Source organism: Peromyscus eremicus, chromosome 1 (assembly GCF_949786415.1).
Source record: "Peromyscus eremicus chromosome 1, PerEre_H2_v1, whole genome shotgun sequence".
NCBI classification, from domain to species: domain Eukaryota; kingdom Metazoa; phylum Chordata; class Mammalia; order Rodentia; family Cricetidae; genus Peromyscus; species Peromyscus eremicus.
Genome location: NC_081416.1, coordinates 16,198,732 through 16,224,236, shown reverse-complemented (window position 1 = coordinate 16,224,236; position 25,505 = coordinate 16,198,732). Strand labels below are relative to the sequence as shown.

General features: G+C 51.5%; 1 protein-coding gene and 1 non-coding gene across 4 annotated transcripts; one reads left to right on the top strand and one right to left on the bottom strand.

The window, feature by feature from the left end:
- Positions 1–1,726: 1,726 nt before the first annotated feature.
- On the bottom strand, positions 1,727–15,585 carry Ldb1 (LIM domain binding 1). Of its 3 annotated transcripts, none has more exons than XM_059257114.1 (11): positions 15,185–15,585; positions 6,414–6,516; positions 6,238–6,282; positions 6,057–6,132; positions 5,857–5,959; positions 5,560–5,732; positions 4,943–5,065; positions 4,673–4,756; positions 4,456–4,579; positions 4,104–4,246; positions 1,727–3,405 (listed from the first exon to the last, which is right to left on the bottom strand). In XM_059257114.1, the coding sequence occupies exons 1-11, from the start codon at positions 15,207–15,209 to the stop codon at positions 3,175–3,177; spliced, it is 1,230 nt and encodes a 409-aa protein (XP_059113097.1). In that variant the 5' UTR covers positions 15,210–15,585; the 3' UTR covers positions 1,727–3,174. The 3 variants fall into 3 exon arrangements, with proteins under 3 accessions (XP_059113097.1, XP_059113092.1, XP_059113088.1); XM_059257109.1 differs by having other exon boundaries at positions 4,098–4,246; positions 15,185–15,584; XM_059257105.1 differs by lacking the exon at positions 15,185–15,585 and adding an exon at positions 9,377–9,605 and having other exon boundaries at positions 4,098–4,246.
- An 8,392-nt stretch (positions 15,586–23,977) lies between these two features.
- Trnaa-agc (transfer RNA alanine (anticodon AGC)) lies at positions 23,978–24,050 on the top strand. The gene has a single exon. It is a non-coding gene; the product is annotated as a tRNA-Ala (tRNA).
- The last annotated feature ends 1,455 nt before the right edge of the window (positions 24,051–25,505 follow it).

Here is a 25,505-nt window from a genome sequence, read left to right as displayed (position 1 = left end):
AACAGTGAGTTCCTCTCTCTTGGGCCCACCTTTTGCCCCAGCAGGGCAGAGCAGGGCACGGTCTGCACCTGGCTAGCTTGCTTTCTCTCTCTCTCTCTCACACACACACACACACACACACACAATGCAAATGTTCAATTCAGTCTTACAACTACTGTCCCAGGACCCAATAACACAACCTCATTGCTAAGCCATGCATTCAATATCAACACATTCTCATTTTATATTTAGAGCCTCCATGCACACCCAAATGTCATGTTTTCTTTGCCTCCTTTAGTTCTACTCCTGGTACCTAGAATTGGGCCTGGTAGCTAAGAGGACTCAATACTAGCTGAATGAATTCTCCAACCAATACATAAACATCTATACACATGTCCACATACACATTAATATACTACTTTACAGACATTTATACACACACGAGGACCTCCTCAGTTCAGCAGTCATATGCATAAACACACTGGCACACATTCAGGCAAAAAACGGCCAGATGTGCACTCTGCACCAGACATAAACCATCTGCAGGTACTACATAGGACTCCAAAGAAGAAAGTGGCTGGCCAATGTCCTTGTCAGGCCCTGTGAAGCCTGTGGGTGTGTGTGTCCGTGTCCATGTGTGAGCACAGCCCTAAGTGGTCAACGGGGCAGGTAACTGTGGAGGGGGAGGTGGGGTGTCAGTCGGCTAATTCCTCTGTTGTCTTCCTGTGAGGCAGAAGCACAGGTCTATCAGGGTTAACTGAAGATCTACAGAGCTCAGTAGGGGAAGGGTCTGTTAGGATCAAACAGGAGACACTGGGTAGGAGAGAGGCATCATGGGTGCTAAGACCCAAGCTCCAACCCACAGTAGGGTCTCAATGGTAGGGAAGTTAGTAGCTAACTGTAAAGAAACCTTAAGGGGTCCTGTTTCTATCTCCCTATGGAACTTAGGAGCCCCTAACAAAGCTGGCACAAGACAAGTAATTCTGCCCCTCTCTTAATCCCTCATCAGGGGTCTTAGGCCCCAGGGGAGACTGATTTAGGCCTCATCTGGGATGGGGGGGGATGGACTCTGTTGGTTTTTTGTTTGCTTTTTTTTTTTTTTTTTTTTTTTTTAAAGCAATGTCCCAGAAAAGAGCAAAGAGTGTCACAGACATTCTAACTGCCCCCAAGGTCCTGCAACCCAAGTCCCTCCAAGGACCCCTTCCCCAAAAGCCTTCCAACATCTTCACCCAAGTCTCTCTCCCAGGAGCCCTGCTTCAGAGCACAGGACCCTTGTAACAACTAGAGTTAAGGGGCAGCAGTTGGGAGTGGGGGTGTCTGTGAGAAAAGATACCACCTAAGGTACCGGGGCTAGGATAGGGTACCTAGGAAGAAAGATTGGGGCCTGGAGTGAAAGTCAGGCATGACTCAGAAGAACAGCTCCACTGAGAAAAATGTGAGGAGACTCCCGAGAAAGCCTGTCTTCAACTGGGGGATTTTGTTTTTCGGACAAGGGGAACTCACTATACAGACCAGGCTGGTTTTGAACTCAGAGATCCTTTTGCCTCTGAGTGCTGGGACTAAAGACGTATGCCACCATGCCTGACAACTTTGCACCAATGACTAACCAGGACACTCTCAAACCAAAAAGTCTCTTTATTGATTGGTACCATACATGACTCAAATGGCCAAAAATAGAAAAAAAAAAAAAAAAAAAGAAAAAAAGAAAAAAGAAAAAAGAAAAAGAAAAAAAGTAAAGAAAAAATAGGAAAGAAAAAATCATCACAGTAGGGATGGGACTTCCACCTTCCTCACCCTTTCCTTTGGCTCCTGACAGCATCCTCCCAAAAGTGGCTGGCATGGAGAAAGCAGGGCACAAGGGACCCCATAATCCAAAAGGGAGAACAGGGAGAGAGGAGGTACCCATACACTCTGGGACTGGCCACAGGAAAAGGCCGCAGGGCCATGAGCCACAGAACCACACAACCCTGCTCTTGGCCTCCCCTCACCCTGACCACATGCTCCGACTAGGAAATGGAGCTGAGGATACTGACTGCCCCCTCCCTTCTATGAGGGAGGGGACACGGGGAGAGGAATGTCTACCTCAGCTTGGGGGAGGACAGAGGCCTGTTCTCCCTGGTGGGCATGAGCTCCTTTCCCTCAGTGAAAGAGAGGTTAGGACTAAATACACAGTTTGAGGGGCTGGGAGAGGAGGGTTCTGGAATCAAGTGGATAAGGGTCCTCTCACCCTATTCCTGACACACTGAGACAAGAAAGCACAGTGACAACTAAGCGGCCCCTTCCCTCTGTCCTCCCCACCCATCCAAGACAGCTAGCTGCTCTGGTAGGACTGTAAAAATACACACCGTGGTGGGATGGGGCTAGAGGGACTCCGAGCACTAAGAGGCCAGGCTAGAGCCCCGGAGCCTGGGGAGACATCCAACAGGGGGTTGTCAAAAGATGTGGTCAATGATCTCAACCCTAAGCGATGGCATGCTGCCCCCAACTCCAGCCACCCCAGGGGAAGAGAAGGGAGATGGCAATGTGCCTCCTTGGTCTGAAGCTTCTCAAACTGTATAAAGTGGTAGGCATACTCCCCTGCCCCAACTCTCACCCCCACCTGGGCCCTAGGCCCTCCATCAGCCGGAAGGAGGGAGGTAGCTGGATTTGCAACAGGGGAATGGGGAACATGAGTGACTTTTTTTTTAATTTACATTTTTAATAATATTATTTTTTTTAAAAACTTGGAGCTGGGTAAGTGGCAGAAGGGAAGAGCCCAGAATTTTACCCTCTATTAACAGCCACTTAGGGGAAAGGCATTCGACCAAGCCCCATAACTTTAAGCCCCTAAGGGCTGTGGGTATAAACACCAGGCTCAGAGGGACAAATCAGGAGGGTGGGACACCCAGAACCTGGGGTGAGAATGGGGGCAAATGCCCTGGGGAGAGGAGGGTCAGGACATTTCTCAGAGGCCCAGGGTCCACAGAGGCATCCACATGAGTACCCCCTTCCCCCAAAAGGCTCTGCAGGGGCCAGGCCCAGCCCAGGGCAACTGGGGGGCAAATCTTGGCACCTGCCCCAGTGAGTCCAGTTCCTCCCTGAAGTGGGTGGATGGAGGTTGCCCATTTCAGATGCTCAGTCTCTTATTCCATCTTCTGCTCCCTGGGGCCTTGAGGGGTGGGGCAGGCAGAGCACTGGGTGGCCATGGCAGGGCCTTTACTGGGAGGCCTGTGACGTGGGGTTCTCCGATTTGCTCTCTTGGCTGGATGGAGGCTTGCTGTTCCAGGGGCTGTTGGCGCCCAGTGCAGGGGAGTTGTTAAAGCTGTCCTCGTCGTCAATGCCGTTGGCCGCGTCAAACTGCGTGTTCTCCAGCCGAGTGATCAGCCTCTCGTCCTCGTCCCCGAACTCCCCGCCCATCAGGGTGGGCTCCCCCACCACCATCACATCCTGAGAGTGGCGGAGGTCCCCAAACATAATCGGGGCAGGGGCTCGCCCGACCCAGGGCGGCAGATATCCCCAGAGCCCCCATACCCTCCCAGAAGCTCAACACCCCACCCCCTCTTCATACCCAAGTTTAAAACCCCAACTCCAGACACCCTCAGCTCCTGGAGTCCTTCCCACTAAGGGATGCCGGAGCATCACAGCTTTTGGCCCCTACCCACTGGATTCTGGAAAGAAGTACCATTTTACTCCCCTAGCTCCCTAATCCATCTCCCTCTGGTTTTAGGGGCCTCCTAAACTTCTGTCCACATGTAAGAGAGTGAGCAGATCAAAAATATGAGGGAGGAAATGTGTATGTTCACAAATGTGCATGTATTCTACATATGCAACATTCACGCCTGCATATCCGCCCATCAGTGTGAGTGTATTCTGATGGTGTGTGCCTCACGCTGTCTGCTCTGAACATGTGTATATGCTCCCAGCTGATCCTGTCCCATGCTCTATGTACCTATGGCTGAGTTTGTGTGATCACAACCATGCATGTATGTGCCTGGACACCAGGGTTCTCTCATCAGTGAAAGGAGTCAGCCCATGCTGGCTCTAGCGTACATGGGGAAACTGTCCTGGCTTCTACGCCTGCGGGTCAGCTCAGGTCAGACAGGGGGCAGCCCAGAAGAGAAGAAAGCTGAGATGCTTACAGGTACCTGGCTGGAGAGAGCGAAGGTGCTGGCTGGGCTCTTCTTCTTGCTGTTGCTGTTGTTGGTGTTGCCACCCCCCGAGCTCATGGTGCTACCCCCCGACATCTTCCGTTTCCGCCGTTTGCTGGGCTGCTGCCGCGCAGGTTCCGCTGTGCCAGGGAAAGGACACTCAGGTGGGAGAGGGCCCTGGACCCCTATCCTGCATTCCCACTCCTCAGGAGCCTGTGTCTATCTACCCTGTCCTCAGTCTTGTAGTCCCGGGAGCAAGAAACAGAGCAGAGGGAACTTCACGGAGATAAAAGACACAGCCTCCCGGTATCCCGTCAGAGCCTGGTGAGGGCAGTGCCAAGGCACTCACCAGGAGGTGCTACCATGCGCTGCCACTTCTGGAAAAGGCAGGTCTTGAGGCAGTCTCGGGGGCTGAGGCTGTAGGTCTTGTGGCGGGACATGAGTTCCTGCATGGGCTCGAGTATCACACAGAGCTGGGGGTAGACCAGAGGATGGATCGATTGTTAGGGGAGAGACACGCAGCTCTAACAAGAGAGGCTGGGCAGAAATGGGAGGATCACACTCACTCGGAGGTAGTTGAGAGTGGAATTGGAAAGCCCACACCGGGTGATGTTTTTGGAGAGCTGATCCAGCATCTGGGGGTCCTGGGCCTGGAGACGGAGAAAGAACATTGGAATCTGGTTGCATCCGCTCACCTGGGCATGTGACATACTGAGAAAGGGGCTAGTACTAAACCCATCTCCCCTCTCTACTAAGTTCGGTCAGGAAACGGCACAGCCTGCTCAACCCCACTGCTGCTAGCCTTCCCCTTATCTTAGATCCTGCTCACAACTCACGTGCATGGCCAGGATGCTCCTGGGGATGAGTTCTCGGTGCTGCCGGATACTGAAGTGCCAAGTCTTTATCCGCATCATGTCGTCAAACATGAACTCCAGGTACAACCGGCCCTCCACACACACCTGGGGATAGGCTCGTCATACCCCTGCCCTCTTCCCCACATACACAAAAATGTGCCTGTTACAGCTCTCCCCTCGACTCATGACTCTCCCCCTGCATAGACTTCTGCTACCTGTGCAAGTATCTGGGTGCATAACTGTTGCAGCACGCCCCCTCCCCATATACCTGTCATACCTGGCCTTTACACACTCACAAATACTTACACACACATAGTAGGAAAGCTTAACAGATCCTCGTCCTTTTCCCAAGTAGTCAGAGAAAAACCCATCTGCTACAAGCTCTATGAGGTCAGGGCTCTCGTTCACCGTATACCTCGGGGCCCAGAAAACTGACATGAATAAACCAAGTAAACATCTGCTGAATGCTATGCCTGCCCTCCCTTCTCATTCGGCCACTTCCCATTATGCCTCCTTGGGGAACAGCTGTAGTACATGTTGGGAAAGAGGAAATCAAAGCCAGGTGCCCTTGGTGTTCCATATCCTGTCGGTTTGCTGACCTGGGTGAACATGGGTTTGCCGTGCTGGGTCACCATGCTGCCCTGGTCACAGTCGAGGGACACAAAGTTGCTGTGGAATGCCTCCTTGGGGTGCTTAAGTACATAATACAGCTCCGTAGCACCCCCCTCAAAAATGCTGCGGAAATATCGTGGGATCAGGGTCCGGCCAATGGCTATAGAGACAGAACAATTTTCTCAGGACAGAGGTACTTGAAAAAGGACCAAGGCAGACCTCTTAACACTTCTAGACTCAACGGAGTACAGAGAAAGTGTAATACTCTCACAGAGACCACTCACTGTATCTCTTTGGTCCATCCTCCAAGCAGAAAGTGATGGTCAACATGGCATCATCCTCAAAGAACTCAGTCGTGAAAGCATCCCACCAGAGATTGTCACACTCCTAAAGAACCCAGAAATGAGTAGGTGTGTACAATAAAACATGCCCTAGGGTGCTCACCTGGACCTCCCCCTCCTAGTCTCTATTTCCTTGGCCATACCTCTGTCCAGTTCTGTAGCCGTTTGTTAAGCTCAAATATTCTATAGTCGGTTTGGTTACCATATGGTGTATGCCTCCTGGGGAAGGGAAGAGGTGAGGTCAGGAGCAGACTCGACCTATCTACCCCACTTCTGCTTAGGTGCATGCAGAGGGAAGCTTCCCGACCGGCTGACTCCACTTACCCTATCCCAGGCTCCAGGTATGTAGGTGGGTACATAGGAGTCGGGCTGTGTAAGGGAAGAGACTATGAGAATCAGGGTGGAAGACAGAAATCACTGGAGAAGGGGAGAGGCCAGTCCCTTCCCTCTCCAGGCAAGTCAGCCTCTGATGAGGGCTGGGAAGGAGGAAGACGACTCACCCCACATCCCGATCCAGCATGGTGCCGGGATGAAAGGGAGGGAAGGCGTTGCCGTTCGGGGGCTCCTTCGGCGAGTACAGCTTGAATGACTTTGAGGAACAACCTAGGAGAGAATGGCACAGTCCCCTAAGATTCTTGGGAGCTCCACTGGAAGCCTGCTAGACCACATGGGTGAGAGGCTGGTCTTCTGTTGTCTCCAGCCTAGTTACAAAAGAGTGGTGACCTAGAGAAGGGGACTAGTCTAAGGACCACCTACCACCCCTTCAAAATCTAGCTCCCATCTTATTTAAGAAACGGGAGTAGGGCTGGAGAGCTGGCTCAGGAGTGGGAGCACTGAGTACTCACTCTTCCAGAGGACCTGAGTTTGGTTCCCAGCACACTGGGCTGCTCACAACCTCCTGGAACCTCAGCTCCCGAGGACATAACACCCTCTTCTTGCTTCTGTGGGTACCTGCAATTGTGTGCACCCTCCCATGTCCCCTCCCCCATAATTAAAAAGACAATAAAACTAGAAAGAAAGAAGCAAGCAAGGAGTATTGAGCCCTAATCCTAGTCTATCCTCAAGATCTTTTTTTTAGCCGGGCGGTGGTGGCGCACGCCTTTAATCCCAGCACTCGGGAGGCAGAGCCAGGCGGATCTCTGTGAGTTCGAGGCCAGCCTGGGCTACCAAGTGAGTTCTAGGAAAGGCACAAAGCTACACAGAGAAACCCTGTCTCGAAAAACCAAAAAAAAAAAAAAAAAAAGATCTTTTTTTTTTTTCTGCTGAGACTAATGAAGGATGAACCGAAGCAAGGAAGAAAAGCCAGTATCACAGAAAAAAGATCAAAACATGACAATTTTGCAAACCTCCTTTTTATCTGCATGGTTTCATTCAATTTTGTGAGGCAGTGGAATTGACAGTAACATTCCCATTTTTAAGATGTGGCAACTGAGGAAAGAACTTGCCAAGAGCATACCATTAGTAACCAGCAAAGGTGATATCTGCACCTAGATATTCTAATTCCCATTCTATTCTATTTCCATCCTTTGACCCAACTTCACTGTGTGCCCTGGTGACCAAGGTGGAGGAAGACAGAGGGAATTAGGGAATTCTCTGCTCTTCCTCCACCCTGCAGGGTCTCAGGAGGGTAAGGGATAGAAAGATAAGGGGGGCTGGTGTGCCTGTTGGGTGCGGCCCACCAGATAAACAGTTGAGCTTTTGGCCTCCCCCACCAACAGCCACTCCCTTATCAGCCCAGCCCCCATACCCACACCTACAATGGGTAGAGCATTGTTTCCAGACCAAAAACTCAAAGTCTAGCCCTTTTTGAGCCTTGAGGTGGGAGGGAGGCAGATGGGCCTCTAGCACATTCTACTCACAAATGGTAAAGAGCCTCCATTCCAGGGACAGACACTAACTAGAAAGGGGTCTCTGTTGTACATATGGGCATGTGCAGGGGTGCCCCCTCCTCCACTTCGTGAAGCAGCATGTATATACTTCCCTGCATACTAGTTTCTGACTGCCACAGCTAAATTCATACTTGGATAGGAGCCAGTTACCCAGGCAACTCTATTCTTCCCCTCCCCACCAGAAAAGAGGGGAAACTGAGGCATGGTCTCGAAGGTTCTAGTCAGGTTGTTCTCACTTCCTTGGTCCCTAAAACTTGCAACCAGAAGGCTACCTGCATTGGCTATATCTGAGCCCTGTACCTTAATTTAGACATAAAATATATTTTGCTCCTGGGGGGCAAAGAGACAAAGGAAGACCCTGTGCCAACATGTGCCACTTAATTTTCTCCCCAGGGGCCCCATATTACAATGTGGGCAAAGGGAGGGGGGGTCCCAGAGGGGCCCAGACTACAATCTCTAAAGGTGCCAAGAGTCAGAGCTTGTGTGTGCCTGCACACGTGTGTGCCTCATCCTGCCTAGCAGGCTTCCACCTTCAGCTCGCCTCAACACGCCTACCGAGGGCTGGAACCCAGCAGCCCCAGGCAGTATGAGGGTGCCCACAAAAAGCCCTCATCTTCTGCAGGAGCTCTCTCTCACAGGACCAGGTCCACACACTCTAAGCACTGCCCACATTACTTTCACACTAGTCCTGGACTGACCCTGTGTTTCAGGAAATGACAGTCTCTACTCAGCCTCTAAGACGCTCCACTCCACAGACAAGTAGACTAAAGCCGCACAGAAAGTTGGAACTCATGTAGGCCACCAAAGGCCAGGCCTAGGCAATGAATCCAAGAGTCTGGTTTCTCAGAACTGGCCCTCGTCCCCTCTTTTCCTAAAAAGCAGAGCTACCTCTGCCCCAGTGAATTTCTGGCCTCCTGAAGAAATTTATCAGCTCAAGAACTTGAAGAGGAGGAAAGCAAGACAGCTGAGTTCCTCACTAGTATGGTTTGGGGCGAGTCTGAAAGTTTTGGGGAGCTAAAGGCCAAACTCTGTGGCCTCTATTTACATCTCAAGTGAATGGACTCAAACAAATCCAGCATCTCTCAGCTACTGGGAGAGCCATAGCAACTCCCAGTAGCCCCAGCACAAGGGGCTGGTAATGAGGAGGGGAGGGCCATCACCCTGACCATCTGTCCCTGCTGCTGCCTGTCCACAGGAGGAGGAATACAGGGACCAAGGTGGGGGTGGGAGTGAGGAAGGAAACGTGTCATCCAGCCCTGGAGTCAACACCTGCCCCTTAACGATCTGGAAGCTTTGGGAAGGGGGTTGAAAGGAAGCGCTCAGAACTAGCAAAGTTTGCTCAGGTTGGAAGCAACGTCCCGAGGCCGAGAAGGTACCTCCAGCTGGGCATTTCCATGGTAACCAGACGGACCTGAAGGCAGGCCTCCTCCCTTTCCGGGCTAACCACAGGTCAGCAGGCTTGCAGCCCCCACGCTGGGAGCCGGGACACTTCTCCCCCGGTCAGCATAGCAGGCCTGGGCTAGACAGAGGGCCTTTTGCCCACCCCGACAAGCTTTCAAGGTACCCAGACTTACCTGGGAGAACTGTGGGGGTCGGGAAAGGTGCGGGGAGCGCCTGGAAGCCCACGGGGAGCCCGGCAAGGGTGAGGACTTAGGTGAAGCCAACTTCAGCAGCTCATGTCCCGAGTGGGACCGGCCGGTCTGGCGGGGAGCTCCACTCCGCAGGCCGCACAAAGACTCGCATGCACAGCCTCCGCCCGCCCCGCGGCGTCCACAGCCCGGGGGGAAAGTTACAATGGCCACTGGGCCGGGGACCGGGGGCCGGGGGGCCGGCCTGGGGGGCGGGGGGCCGCGGGGAGTCCGGAGCCTTCTTTGTTTGCAAGGTTTCCCTCAACAATGGCTGCTCGGCTCTTTCCTCTCTCCTCCTCCTCCTCCTCCTCCTCCTCGGCTCTGCCCGCCGCCGCCTCTCGCTGCCTCTGCCTCCAAGCAGCCCGCCCGCCCGCCCGCCCGCGGCCACCGGGCCCCTCTGCTGGGGAGGCGGGAGAGGCAGGGCCCGGCACTCACACTCACTCACACTGGCACACTCAGACACACGCAGCGCCCGCCTGCTCCTTCCTTTCTCCCTTTCTCTCCCTCCTCCCTCCCTCTCCTCCCCGCCCGCCGCCCGCCGCCCGCCGCCCGCTCGCTCGCTCGCTCGCTCGCTCTCCGAGCCTCTCTCCGAAGGAGGCCCCAGGGCGGGCGGAGGGTGGAGCTGCCCCGCCGGCCCCGCCCCCTCCCCGCCAGCGAGGAGGAAGAGCGGAGGGAGGGAGGAGGGAGGAGGAGGGAGGAGGGAGGAGGGACTGCTGAGAAAAACAAAAGAGATTGAGACCTGGAGACTGGGGACTGAACGGACTGGGCCAGGGGAGACCTGGGCCGAGAGGAGGCCGAGGGAGGCCGGCGGCGAAACGCACCCTCCAGAGCCACAGGCTGGGGTGAGGGACGGTGCTGGCCTTTGCAGACTCCTAGTGTCTTCACCCTGCCAGCCAAACCTCCCACAGACCTCTCAGGTTAAAGGCCGGCCTGCACTGCCACTCTGGGCTCCTCTGGAGAAATCCAAGAGCGGCTGGGTGGGAGGAGGCTGTGTGTGTGTGGGTGGGGGGGGGGGTTTTGAGTTTTTTTACTTTTGACGGACCCACATTCTGAGTTCAGCGTGTAAATACTAGAGAGAAACGGACAGTCCAGGCTTCCCAAACCCAGCCAAGTTCCAAGTCCTGGATTAGATAGATCCCCTTTACAGAACACCCTTCCGGGACACCACCCCTGAAACCACGTGGATGCTAGGGAAAGAGGCGTTGGGGCGTTGTCAGGGTAAGCAAGGCAAACTTGCCTATCCAGTGGTCCTTAAGGGGGGCCGTTGAAGCCTTCCCACTACCCCAGGTCTTAATAAAGGCACTTGGTTTTGGGAAATTGCTTCGTCTGAAAAGGGCTTTTCTAGGGGAAGAGATACTTCAGAAACTTTGGTGGTGGTCCAGGCCCTCCTACTTCCACAGGAAACACGCACAGGCACACACTCAGAGGAGCAGCTACTTTCTCTCCCTGCAGTTGGAGGGTGTCCTGTACTGCCCTCCTTCCCCCAACTACATTCACAAACAATCCAAGGCCAGCAAGAAAATGATAATATTGCACCTAGCTCTGTAAACATGCTCCACACATAAATTACACCTCTCAATTTCATGTAAATCAGTATCTGATACACACTCCTTAAACCCTAAATACACACATAGGCCGGACAAACACAAAGCCTGAGTTAGACCCTGACCTCCATTTATAGGGGGGCTGGGACCATGCATGAATCCTGGCCCCAACATACACACCAAAACTGTGTTATTACTTGCTAAATCCGGAACACACTGTAACATGAATATCTTGGTCAATTTTATGCATCGACTCTCTCCATAGCCCATCTTCCCTGGAACCTGTACTCCATTCTCTATCATACCTTGCTCATATGCTGTACCCCAGCTTCCACAAACATTGAAATCTATGCCATTTATCCAGAACCTGCAATATCCAGCCTACCACTAGGATAAAAGACATTTCTTTTAGCTTGAAGATTTAGATCCTGATTCTGAAATAAGAAACACTCTTCCACTACCAACAGAACAATGCCTGTCGTTCGTGCCTTTCAACTTTCCAAAGTGATCTGGACAGAGTGGAACACACCTGTAATCCCAGAACTTGGGAAGCTGAAGTAGGGATTTCAACAAGTCTGAGGACGGTCTGGGATACACAGAGTCCCACGGCCAGGCTCAGCCACACGGAGAGACTACTTCAAAAATAAATACATGATTCTGGATGTGGTGGCACACGCCTTTAATTCCAGCACTTGGAAGCAGAGGTAGGCAGATCTCTGTGAGTTCAAGACCAGCCTGGTCTAAATAACAAGCTCCAGGCCAGACAGGGCTACATAGTGAGACCCTGCCTTAGAACAGATACATACATACATGGGGCATGTGGGCCTGGTGGAACACACCCGTAATCCCAACACTCAGAAGGCAGAGGCAGGAAGAAGGAAGGATCGAGGAGTTCAAAAACAGCCTCAGCAAAGAACCAAATCAACTTTCCAAAGCATGTTGATAGGCATTGCCTGAAGTGTGCACACAGACACACAGACACACATGGACATTCATATAGGGGATCAAATACACAAATTCCACCAGAACAAGTGAGCCAAGGGGGCTTGAGGTTGGAAACCTGGACTTTTAACTCTACTTGATATAAACCCAGTCCTGGAGCAAGGCAGCCCTTCCTAGCCCCATTCCCTTCCCCCTCCAGGCTTCAAATGACTGTCCACGTAGGGGGTGAGGGAGTGCATGCTCTGGCTTTTGCCCCCAGCCCAGAGCTCAGAACTGCCTAGTCAGACAGGAGCCACAAGGGGCCTCCCCTCTCACTGAGAGGGGCCCTTAGGCACCAAGATGTACCAAGACTCCGACCTATCACTCAAAAGGCTCTTAGTTCCTTTTCTGTAGCGAGTCCACTCCTGCTCTGATCCAGTTCCCCCCAGCGCACAGGGCAGGAAAGGTCCCGCCACAGGCAGCAAGTCTATGTCAGAAGGCCCTAAAAACTGGTGCATGGGGGACGTGGGGGGCAGCACAGAATGACAAAGGTGATGTGGGAGAGAAGCCTACAGTCCTCCTGGAGGTGGGGGCTCCGAGAAAAGCAGCCCACAGTATGAGGTACCAGCACTGCCCCCTGCCCGGGCCCCTGACCCAGGCCTCCAGTGTGCCTGCCCCCATTCCTTTGTCTGTGCCCGGCCTCCCGTTGGCCTGGCGCTCTGCCATCCTCCTCTCCTGGCTCCCAGCCGCCACCACTGCTGCCTCCTCCCCTCCCCCTACTTCTCCCTGCCTTAACCCTTCTGAGCCACATGCTGCCCCAGACAGGCCTTAGCCCCTTAGCATCCTGCCCAGGGAGATGCTCCTGAGCAAGGCTTGTACCTGCCTCTGGTAATTTAGCCCAAGCTGTTCTCCACCCCAGGAGCACCAAGAGGGCCGGAGGGGTGTGTACATGTGTATCTTGTGGTGTTTCCGCATGTGCATTTGTGAAGCTGTGTGTGCTCTGGCTTCCCTCAGTCACATGTGTGGGGCATGTGCTGTCTCTCTGTCGGGCTGGGGGAGGAGGAGCCCAGAGACAGCAGAGCACAAAGGAGAGACTCAGGCAGGCAGGCAGGCAGCCAGCCAGGGCGTCTAGGCCCCAGGGCTGCTCAGGGTGAAGGTGGTCCTCAGGCCTGAACTGCTATATGCAGCCAGAATGCCCTTGGCTGAATGAAGCATGTGCTCTCCTCACCCACACATGCAAGCCTGGTCCCCTCTCCTACCCCAACTCCTCCCATTCTCCACTCCAAGGCCCTCTTTAAGCCCCTCCCACGGGGCTCTCTTGAGTCTCCAGACCATCCGCTCACGGTGACATCAGTCCATCAGACGTCTTCACAGTCGAGAGAAAGACCCTCTCCCCTTGGTCATCTTTTGCTCCTTCTCTCTCACCCCAGCCACCAGACACCAAGAATGTGAGTTTGGGGGCACTGACTGAAAATGCACATACACGTCCCCGGGCATAGGTCCTCTTCCTGTCTCCATGCTAGTCACAATGACTCTGAGGAGGAAATGTCCTCCCACTGACACAGGTACTCTGCCCCAATTCCAGGACCAACCTCCCATCCTCCCCCAGGCTGACCACCTCTCCATATACAAACCCTACCTACTGTTTTTGTAGGAACTAAGAATAAAAACTTAAGTTTCAGCCGAGTGGTGGTAGCACACACCTTTAGTCCCAGCACTCAGGAGGCAGAGGCAGGTGGATCTGAGTTCGAGCTCTGTAGCACCCAGTCAGTCAGGGCTGTTACCCAGAGAAACCCTGTCTTGGGGGGAAATCTTTTAAGTTTCAGCCTACTAGCTTGTTTGGAGCCTTACCTTACTTTGGGCTCTCAAGCATGATGTTGGAGGGGAAAGTCCCAAGGGAGGGCTGAGAGCATGAACTAACTACCCCTTGTGTAGCCCTGGCCAATTGCAAATGAGAAAATACACACACAAACATACACATCAAATTTGTGGGATGGATACGAGGCTAGGCAGGATTCCAGCTTGGCGAGTTCTTCCCTCTCCTCTCCTCCACCCTCTGCAGCAGGAGCCAGAAGTTCCCACACCCAGATATTCCAGGATCCTCAGGCTCTCCTAGCCCTACTCCTGGGCCCTATGCCCCTAAAATGTCAGGCTCAGCGGGCATTTGAAGTGTGTGCCCAACCCAGTCCAACTTGGCTAGGGTCACATGATTTCCAAGGAAGTTTCTGCACTGGCAGCTTCCCTTGGGGGAGTGTGTGTTTGTGAGTGTTGGAGGGGGGGTCCTAGTTATGAAGTAGCGGCTTCTCAAAATGCAAGACATCTAATGAGGCAAGGGATCCAGACCAGACTAGACCCAGGACACTGACCACTGACTTCCTAGAGAAAGCTGACTCCCTCCTGGAAGGAAGGCCAATTGGAGAACCCAGAGTTATAAGGAAGGGGACAGACTATATTCTCCTGTCACATGGCTCTACTTCTTCCTCCTAGCACTTGTAGAGCTAGCTACACCCCGACCCTATGAGAAAACACTCAACACAGGTGTTGCCTGGCATGATCTGATACGTTTGGGGGGAGGTTGTGATTTGAATGTGGGTCCTCCAGTTTTAACTTCGGGGGTCAAGCGTTGCTTCCCCCTAACTCAACTCTGCAAACCACTTACTTCATAGCCTACCTGGAATTGATACATTTCCCCTCCCACGAAGGGAGATGGCTGACCCAAGGGCCCAATTATCTGACACCCCCTAGGAGTGCTTTCAGTCCCTTAGGAGGGCCAACCTTCCGTGGCAACCGACAGGAAAAGTTAGAGGGGGGCAAGATGGGCCCCAATCAACTCCTCCCCCAAACAGCATCCTCAGAAACAGCCCGATGGGGGGGGGGGGAATGTCACAAAATATGTAAGAGGCAATAGGCAGCAGGGAAGGGGGGAACCCAAACCATCCAATCACAACTCTACGATGACCTGAGGGGGGGGTCAAAAGTCCAAAGTCACTTCTGATTGGCTAACACCCTGGAATTCTGGGAATTTCAGTGCCCCCATCCCTCCCCAGTTAGCCTTCCCCCCTTTAAAAAAAAAAAAATACAAGCCATCCTCAGCACCCCCTCCCCGTGCCTCTGGCTGCAGCGCATTTATACAGATGAGAAAACCCTCCCCCGACTGAGGCCCCGCTAACTCTATACCGCCCTCGACCCCGCCATGCCTTCGACGCCCCCCACATACAAATTATCACCAAACCGGGGGTGAGGGAGCCGACAGGGAGGGAGGGGCCAGGCGGGCTCGAGATCCACTCACCAGGACAGGCACAGCCCACTGACATCTTCACATCGCCCGCCGCTGGGGGCCCAGCCGAGTCACGGTGCCCGCCCCTCGCAGGGACAGGCCGGGCATGAGCCGCTGCCGCCGCCCGCGGCCCCCGATGCCCTCGCCGCCGGCCCGGCCCGGCCTCTGCCCGGTGCGGACGGCCCCTGCCTGCAGCGAGGGGCCTGTCAGGCGCGGAGCAGACAGGAAGGAAGCCAGGCAGGAAGGCGAGCTGCTTCTGCGTGTGTACGCGCGGGTGTGCGTCCCCGGAGTGTGTGTCCGTGTGTGCGCGTGTGCGTGTGCGTGTCTGTGCGCTCCCGCCGCCCTCGCCGTCGCCGCCCTCGCGCTCGCTCCCGCTCGCGCGTCCTCTCCCTCTCGCCGGCGCCGGCTCTCCGGCCCTCGTCGGGCTGGGCCGGGCTTTATTAATATGCTAATTGTCCTGCTAGTGGGAGGGGACAGCCGTGTCAAAGTGACCCGGGCGAGCGCGCCGCGAGCGACGACGTGCGTGCGCCGCGCGGCGAGGGGCAGGGAGCGTCCCCGGGAACGGCATGCATGTGACGCAGCTCTTAAAAAACGAGACGGAGGCAGAGACCCCGGCGAGGGCGGGCGGGCGGGCGGGCGCTGGGGTGCGGGAGGAGACGAAGCCTCACGCTCGGCGTCCGTCCTCCTCCGGGTGCGCGGGGTTGGGAGCGTGGCGGAGCGGGAGCGGGAGCGGGGCTTGGGGGAGGCGGAGCCTGGGTGGGCAGTGAGGTGTAGCCCTGTCTCCACCCCCGGGAGGGATGGGGCACTGACCCCTGCCTGTGCTCTCTGCCGAGACCCTAGCCTTATTCTACAGCCCCTGTGTTGCGCGCTCCAGCCGCAGCTGGGTGGGAAAGGAAGCACGATCCTAATGCTCAGAGCAAGCCCTACGACTCATCCCCTCTCTAAATTAACCAGACCTTGCCTGCTAAACCAGTTGGGACTAGAGCTAAAAGGGTTAATTAAGTAGGGTCCCCACCCTCCCCCGCCCGAGGGCCTGAGATCCGTGTTTTGCAAGGGACACAGAGGCTGTGGAATGACCACTAGGTTTGAATGGGGGGGGACGGACGGACTACGAAGGCCATCCTTTCCTCCTGCAGGCTCTGACGCACCAGTTGAGACACTTCCCATCCCCCCACTTTCTCCTTCCAGCCCTGGAGCCTTCTAACCACCCACCCCCATCCTCCGCCCCCTGGAAACAGCTCTCCGTTGAGGGTTTTGGAGGTGGAGAACAGGAAGCCGACTCCTCCAGTGCCCCCTACCCGTAGGGGCAGAGGCCACGGCGTGGGTGGGGGTGGGGCATCCTGAACAGTCTATGGAAGAAACACTTTTCCATAGGGAGAAGCCTCCCAACCTTCAAGCAGTCCTCAAGGACTCCCCAACCCAACCCTAAGAGGGGAAGAACTCCTCCATCCCTTCCCCAAAGCCCAGCCCTTGCTGCCTCATAAACAGGAAATACCTATTAGCGGGGAGGAGGGGAGCTGCCTGGAGAACAGAGTTCCAGGGGTCCCCAAGCCCTAGCTTCTCTTTCTTAAGCTTCAGGGTGTGATCCACGGGTAGAGGCTGGGCATCTGGGCTAGTGTCCCTTCCATAAGGTGTCTGGACTAAACTGACTAGGGGGGTGGCTCCCCTTTGTTGCTAAAAGGGGGATTGGTTAAGAAAGGTGTTTGATTTCGCTACCCGGACTTAAGAGTTTGCACAGCTGCCTTGACTGGCCAGGGGAAGGTTACAGATGTGGAGACTGAAGTGCTAGGAGACCCCTTCTCCCAACCTTAAGTTCTTTTGCTAAGGAGCAAGAAACTCTGGAAGGAGAGTCTGGGGGATTGGAAGGAGGGCGTGCCTAGGAATGAGAGCACCCCTCCCCCAGTGTTTAGACTAAGGGGAGCTCCTCACACTGGATAACACCGCAAGCAGCCTTTCCCGTCCCCACCCCCCACCAAGGGCATTGAGGGACTCCACTGAAACTGTCCACACACGACCATTTCCTTGGCGGCCTCCTCTGCTAGAGTCCATCTCCTCCCCAGTTTCTTTCAGAGGTCAGCACTAGAGGGAGCAGAGAGAGACCCTAAGGCAACAAATGGCCAAGTTCTGGATGCTTATATTTGAAAGCCAGCCGCAGCCCCTCACGAGCTGAATGACCAGGACAGCCGACAGCCCCGCCCTGAGCTCCAGCATTACCTCCTGTAATTGGCACCTGCGGCCTGCTGAGATGTAAACCAGACAATGTATACCTAGATGCTAGAGAGCCCCTCCTCCCCATGCAGCCCGTGCTGGTTAGACACTAGCACTGGCGTGCTTTTTTTTTTTTTTTTTTTTTTTAGATTATTTCAAGGATAACATGAGAGCGCAGAATGTATGCAGTACAGAGGAAGGGGAGTATTTTTCAGCCTTAACTCCCCATCGCCACCATCCATGAGTGTGCTTTCTTCCAGCCCTGTGACCACTTGTCCCTAAGGCCACTCATTCCATACAACTAGCTAGACCAGATTCCATGGTGATCCTGATCGCCTGGTGGATAATGGGGATTCCAACCCACCCTACAGAGGTCTCCCTGCCTTTTGAATCAAAGATTCTTTTAGATTGGAGTTGTGGAAGGTGAAATGCTAGGAAGGAAGGAGAAAAAGAAGGGGGAAAAAAAAACAAAACACCCTGCAATAGTGGGCAAGCACCAGGCTCTGTGCTAGGCATTTCATACCTGTGGTCTCCTTTATAAGGACATTTTATATGTGGGTGTGTGTGCCTGTGCACATACGTGTATAGGTTCATGTGTGCATGTGGAGGCCAGAGGTCAATCTCTGGTGTAGTTGCTCAAGAGCCGTCTTATTTTTGAGACAGGGTCTCTTCCTGAGCTCTGGGGCTCCCAGATCAGGCTAGGCTGGCTGGCCACTGTGGAGCCCCAGAGATGTGCTCCTCTCCACCTCCCCAGTGTTGGGATCACAAGCCTTTATCACCTTTATGTAGGTGCTGGGAATCAAACTCAATCAAACTCATGCTTGCGAAGCAAACATTTACCGACTCAGCTTCTCCCCTGCCTGGAACTACTGATCCTTCTGCTTCTGCCTCCCAAGTGATGGGGCCCCACAGCTGGATTTCAGGAGGACCTTTGGAAGGTGCTGTTTTATTGGCTGCATTGAATGAGCATGCAAACTGAGGTTGAGGGTTGGGCCACTGCTCCGTGGTAGAGAGCACATGCCAAAACATGTCTTCAGCTCGGTGACACTGGGGTTCAGACAGCTTAATGCATTTTATTTAGAGGGGAGGAAGAAACTTTAGGAGAGGGAAAGGGGCCGGGCAGTGGTGGTACAAGCCTTCAATCCCAGCACTTAGGAAACAGAGGTTCCAGGCTAGTCTGGTCTACAGAGCAAGTTTCAGGACAGCCAGGGCTACACAGAGAAAGCCTGATGGGGGGGGTGGGGGACAAAGGGGGGTGGACCAGCAAGAGGAGGCATGGGGGAGAAGAGAAAAAGCAGGGTGAATAAAAAATAAAGTATAAGGCTGGAGAGATGGCTCAGTGATTAAGGCACAGGCTGCTCCTTTTTGTTTTTTTGTTTGTTTTTAGAAACAGAGTTTCTCTGTGTAGCTCTGGCTGAACTAGAACTTGCTCTGTAGACCAGGCTGACCCTGAACTCAAAAATCAGAGATCTGCCTGCCTCTGCCTCCCAAGTTCTGGGATAAAAGGCATGGACCACCACCACCTGGCTCACACAGGCTGCTCTTGCAGAAGACCAGGATTCAATTGTCAGCACCAGCTCGTAAAGATAAGTAAATACAATTCCAGGAGATCACATATCCTCTTCTGGCTTCCAAGGACACTGAATGCACATGGTACAAGGCCAAACACCCATAGTCATAAAATAACACTAAAAAAAAAAAAAAAAAGAATAAAGTTTAGAGCATACATGAAAAGGTCACCATGAGTTAGGGGATGGAACCCAGGGCCTCATGCATGCTAGACAAGCACTCTACCACTGAACTATGTCACCAGCCCTGAAAATGTCATAATGAAACCTAGTTCTTCATACAAACATATGAACTAACTCAGAAATAGTTTTGTGTGGCTGGTCAAAGGCTCAGGAGGTAAAACGTGTGCCACACAGGCCTGAGCACTTGAGTTCCATACCCGGGATCGACAGTGGAGGAAGAGATGACCTCCAGAAGCTGTCCGTTGACTGCCAGACATACAGCATGGCGCTTGCACCACCACACTCCCACGTGCACATATTGCACGTGAAACACACACACATTATACAATCTTTAAAATATATCAAGCCGGGTGGTGGCGCACACCTTTAATCTCCACACTTGGGAGGCAGAGGCGGGTGAATCACTGAGAGTTCAAGGCTAGCCTGGTCTACAAAGTGAGTTCTAGGACAGCCAGGACTGTTTATACAGAAAAACCCTGTCTCAGAAAAATAAATAAATAATATATAGATAGATAGATAGATAGATAGATAGATATAGATAAAAAATATAATGTATACTTTTCTTTTTTCTGGTGTTCAGGATTGAACCCAGGGCCATGCACATGCAAAGCAAGTACTGTTCTAGCTGGTTTTATACCTGTAAACCCAACAGGATTGTAAGTGCCAGTCTATCTTGGGCTACATAGTGAAACCCTATCTTATAAAACAAAATACAAAATCAATGTTCTACCACTGATCCACAGCCCTTAGCCCAGGAAGTTAATAAATTTGAACTTTCTCCTAAAACACTTCTCCATTGCTAGGTAGTGGTAGCAAACATCTTTAATCTCAGAACTCAGGAGGCAGAGGCGGGCAGGTCTCTTTGAGCTGGAGGCCATCCTGGTCGATGGAGTGAGTTCCAGGACAGCCAGGGCTACACAGAGAAACCCTGTCTTGGAAAACAAAACAAAAGAAAACATCCACTTCTCCCTCTTCTCTGCCTTCTAACTAGTAAATGCTTCCTGAATGCCTCAATTCTACCTCCACTACGGGATTAACTTGCCCATTCTCACTTCCACTTCTACCCTTGGTGATTTATGTCCCGTTTGTTTTTGTTTATTTCTCTGTGTATCTTTGGCTGTCCTGGAACTCACTCTGTAGACCAGGCTGGCCTTGAACTCAACAGAGACCCGCCTGCCTCTGCCTCCTGGTTGCTGGCATTAAAGGCGTGCGCCACCACACCCGGCTTGTTTTTTTTTTTTTTTTTTTAAGGAAATACTTCAATAGTGTTGAATGAGTGGTTAAGGTAAAATTTCTACTGCCAGAGGAACCATGCCTCAGGAATTTCTTCCTTCTCAGCAGGGATCAGATATGCAAAGGAAGAAGAGAGCATCTTTGGAGCAGCCCTGGGTGAGAGCTGTGGTGCAGACAGAAAGGATGAGACTGTTTGTCTTTCTCGGTTGATACAATTCCTTCTCACTGAAAACTGTGATGGGGTCTGTGGCATCTATGGCTGTCCTGCCCTGCATATGCTTACTCTTATCGACAGAGCTAAACAGGGTCAGGCCGGACTGGTACTTGGATAGGGTTATCATGGAGGCTGTAGATGTAGTTAGTTCAATGGTTAAGTAGAGCACACGCGTAGCATGCAGTGGGTCTCACTTTAGTTTCTACTGTTAGGGGTGGAGACTGGAGAGGTGGCTTAGGGGTTAAGAACACCAGCCCTCTTCCAGAGGACAGGGATTCAGTTCCTAGCACTCACATTGGGCAATCCATAGCTACTCTACTTGTTACTCCAGGTCCAGGGTATCCAAAGGCACCAGGCACTCATGTGGTGTACACACAAACATGCAGGAAAACACCCACACACATAAATAAATCTTTTTAAAAAGTGGGTGTAATGCCGGGTGGTGGTGGCACACGCGTTTAATCCCAGCACTGAGAGGCAGAGGCAGGCAGATCTCTGTGAGTTCGAGGCCAGCCTGGGCTAAAGAGTGAGTTCCAGGATAGGCTCCAAAACTACACAGAGAAACCCTGTTTTGAAAAACCAAAAAAAAAAAAAAAAAAAAAAAAGTGGATGAGATGACCCACACCTGGAGCCCCAGACCCAGGAAGCTATTCCAGTACGCTTGCAAGTTCCAGACCAATTATGGCATAGCATGAGACCCTACACAGAAAAAAAAAATCAATATAACCAGATAAGTCTTTGGTGGGCATGGACCCAAACCAAGACAAATAATTAGAAGTTCCCAGGGTTTGGTGGTCTGTGAGGTTTTCCTTCACGGTCTTTAGGAACATGCTTGGAGACAAACCCATGTTTGGCACTGTTCTTAGACCTGCTTGGCTTTAGGGACTGCCCTAACTGGAGTGATAAAATGAAGAAAGAGACACACACAGAAAAGCTGGAATGGGTGAGCTGTGCACTCTGATGAAGACCAACAAGCAGCCAGGAAACTCAGCTGATTTGTTATACACAGCTAAACTGGAACCACAAAGCAGCTAAACAAATTTTGGCAGAGTGTCTGTGTAGGGGAGTCTCAGGCTGCAGTCATCTAGGAGCAGCAAGCTGTGGTTGATACTTTCTGTGCACACTATCAACATGTTGTGGGGGACTGGGAAGGACCTGCCATTCCTATGGGTTTGGGGCATTGGAGTCCCTGACATGGCTGTACTCATGTCAACAACAAACATTCACTCAGGATGTCATGTCATTTCTTCCCTACACACTGGAGACTCAATTTTTTTTTTCTTTTGAGACAAATTTCACTGTGTTGCCAAGGCTGGACCCGAATCCTTGGACTCAGGCAAGTCTTGCTCTTCAGTCTCTGAGCAGCTGAGCCTTCAGGAAGCACCTGGCCAGAACATCTTCGTCTTTTTAAGCGATGGTGCTCAAGCTGTGGGCTTTGAACATGCTAGGCAAGTGCTCTGTCACTGAGCTCCATCTTCAGCCCCATCCCTACCGTTTGGGGAGGAAAGGAGTCTCACTATGTAGCCTAGGCTCTCCTCTCACGTTCAGCCTAAGTCTCCTGAGCGCTAGGAGCACAGGTGAGTGTCACACCCTGATCAAAATGTCCCTTAGACTGTCACTTGCACAGCATAGCACTATCTTATTTTTTACTAGTTTCTCATGAACAGTTTTATTTAAATGTGCAAACTATTTGTTTTTTTGCTTCGTTTTGTTTTTTTGAGACAGGGTTTCTCTGTGAAACAGTTCTGGCTGTCCTGGAACTCACTCTGTAGACCAGGCTGGCCCCGAACTCACAGAGATCCGCCTGCTTCTGCCTCCTGAGTGCTGGGATTAAAGACATGCATCACCACCACCCGGCCTTGTTTTGTTTTTTGAGACAGGGTCTTGCTGTGTATTCCTGAATGGCCTAGAGCTTTGTAGCCCAGGCTTGCCTGGAATCCATGGACTACTCTGTCTTTGCCTCCCAAGTGCTGGGATTTGTCATGTGCCCCCACACTCAGCTAAATTTTACTTTTTTTCTAATGGAGCAAAGTCGGAGTTTTTGTTTTTGTTTTTGTTGTTTATTTATTGAGACAGTGTCTTGCTCCATAGCCCAGGTAGTCCTGGAACTGACTCTGCACCCAGTTTGATCTTTAATTCAAGATGATGCTTTTTGGTAATCTTCTTGCCTCCCCCTTTCAGAGTTCTAGGATTATAGACATGCACTACCATTCCTGGACAAGAAAGGTTTGTTTGTTTTTTCGAGACAGGGTTTCTCTGTGTAGCTTTGGTGCCTGTCCTGGATCTCACTCTGTAGACCAGGCTGGCCTGAGACTCACAGAGATCTGCCTGCCTCTGCCTCTGCCTCTCGAGTGCTGGGATTAAAGGCCTGCACTACCACTGCCCAGCATCTAAGAAAGGTTTTTTTTTTTAAAGACTTAAGTGGGCGCCAGATCTCATTGCAGATGGTTGTGAGCTACCATGTGGGTGCTGGGAATTGAACTCAGGACCTCTGGAAGAGCAGTTAGTGCTCTTAACCTCTGAGCCATCTCTCCAGGCCCCCTAAGAAAGGTTTTTAGCATATATTTAAGCATGCCTTTAATCTTAGAGGCAGGCAGATAGTCCATGAATTCTAGGCTAGCCTGGGCTACAAAGCTCTAGGCCAGTCAGAAATATAGAGCAAAAACAAACAAACAAACAAACCCAAATTTTCCACGTTTAAATAAAACTGTTCATGAGAGCCCACAGCAGTGGTGGTGCACACCTTTAATCCCAGCACTCAGGAGGCAGAGGCAGGTGGATCTCTGTGAGTTCGGGGCCAGCCTGGTCTACAGAGTGAGTTCCAGGACTACATAGAGAAACCTTGTCTCAAAAAAAAACCAAAAACCAAAACCAAAACCAAAACAAAACAAAACAAAAAAACCCACCTCCACCACCACCACCACCAACAAAAAACTGTTCATGAGAATCTAGTAACAATGATATAAATTCAAGGCCAGCATGGTCCCAGGACAGTCAGAACTACATGGTAAGACTCTATCTCTTAAACCCAAATCAAACCAAGTCAACAAAACAGAAATAGAGTTAGGCATAGTGGCAAACACCTGTAATCCTAGAAATTGGGATATGAAGTTAGGGAGAAAAGCTGTTGTGGGATATTTGTACTCTGTGTGAAGATGTATTTGTTGTGATTAGTGTAATAAAAAGCTGAACAGCACATAGTTAGGCAGGAGGTATAGGTGGGATTTCTGGGAAGAAAAAGGAAACAGAGGAGGAATCTAGGTACACGAGAGGTCCAAGATGGACGAGAGGTAACGCCATAGAACATGGATTAATATAAGCCGGTTAATTTAAGTTAGAAGAACTAGTTAGGAACAAGCCTAAGCTATAGGCTGAGCTTTCATAATTAGTGTCTCGGGGTTGGGGATTTAGCTCAGTGGTAGAGCGCTTGCCTAGCAAGCACAAGGCCCTGGGTTCGATCCTCAGCTCCAAAAAAAAAAAAAAAAAAAGAAGAAGAAGAAGAAGTCTCTGTGTCATTATTTGGGAGCTAGCTGGTGGGATAGAGAAAGACTCATTACAAAAAGGAACTCAAGGTCATATTTGGCTAGAGATAAAGTTGGAGGCTAACCTGGGCTACATGACACCCAATGTCAACCTATCTACTCCTCCCAACCCCCCCCCACTCCAATAGCCAGGCATGGTGACACATGCCACCTCAGCACGTGGGGGCAAAGACAGGATGTACCAAGCTAGCTTCAGCTACATAGTACATGTGCAGTGATGTCTGTGATAATTTGTAATAGTGAAAAACTGGAAATAATGAAAACATCTAAATAATTATACATTCGTGTAATAGAACTAGTTTTCGTTAATAGCTCAGGAAGCATTTGCCTGGTGACTTAACACATTGCTACATGAAAAAAGCAAATTGTGAAACTATTACATATAGAACGTTGCCACTGTTAACTGAATATGGAATCAGCATGGTGGCTCATTTCCTGTAATCCCACACTCAGGAGGCTAAGGCTGGATTGTTGAAGATTAAGGCCACCCTGGAAACATAATTCAAAGCTAGCCTAAGCTATAGAGTAAGACACTGTCTCAAAAAACCCCATCCCCCAAATAAAAAGACCAGTATGTGTTGCTGTACTTTCTTCTTATTGTTGAGACAGGGTTTAACATGGGTTGGTTGGTCTCAGACTTGCTATATGGTGGAGACTGGTCTTGAATTCTTAATTTTTTTCTTTCTTTTACGTTTACTTGTTTATTTTGTGTTTACAAATGTGCATGCATGGGCACACACTCTGTGTGTGTGTGTGTGTGTGTGTGTGTGTGTGTGTGTAGGTAAGAAGACAACTTGTGGAGGTCAGTTCTTCCTCTCCTTCCACTATGTAAGTTCCAGGGATCAAACTCAGGTCCTCAAGTGCCTTTATGGGTTGAGCCATGTGACAGGCTTCAATAGTTGATCCTCTTGCCTTTTTTTCCCCCCAGAGCTGGTGGTATAGTCATGTGCCACCACACCTAGTTTGTTATACTTTTTGATATCTGTATGTGTGTGCTTTCATGTATGTGGAGGCTAGAGGTAGATGTTGATGGGGTGAAGTGTAAAAATACAGAAAAGGATTGTGGCTGGCTGGGATAATCAGAAAAGCTTTCTTACATTAAATAAGATTTGAAGGCATAATAACGTTCCATGCAGAGACACAAAAGCAAGAAGAATACTTGTCTTTGGAGGATGGCAAGGATTTCTGGAGCAGTAACAAAGAGGCTTGATAAAGAGAAACCAACGTAGTTTTCTGAGTAACTGTAAAGAAAGAGAGGAAAATGCGGTATTGTAAGAGAAAATTTTGCTCTAGTGCCGCAGTATGAGATTGGGTGAGTGTTAGTGTGTAGACTTCGAATGTCCACTTGGGGGTGCTGTTTCAAAACAGCGGCCGACGTGAACTAA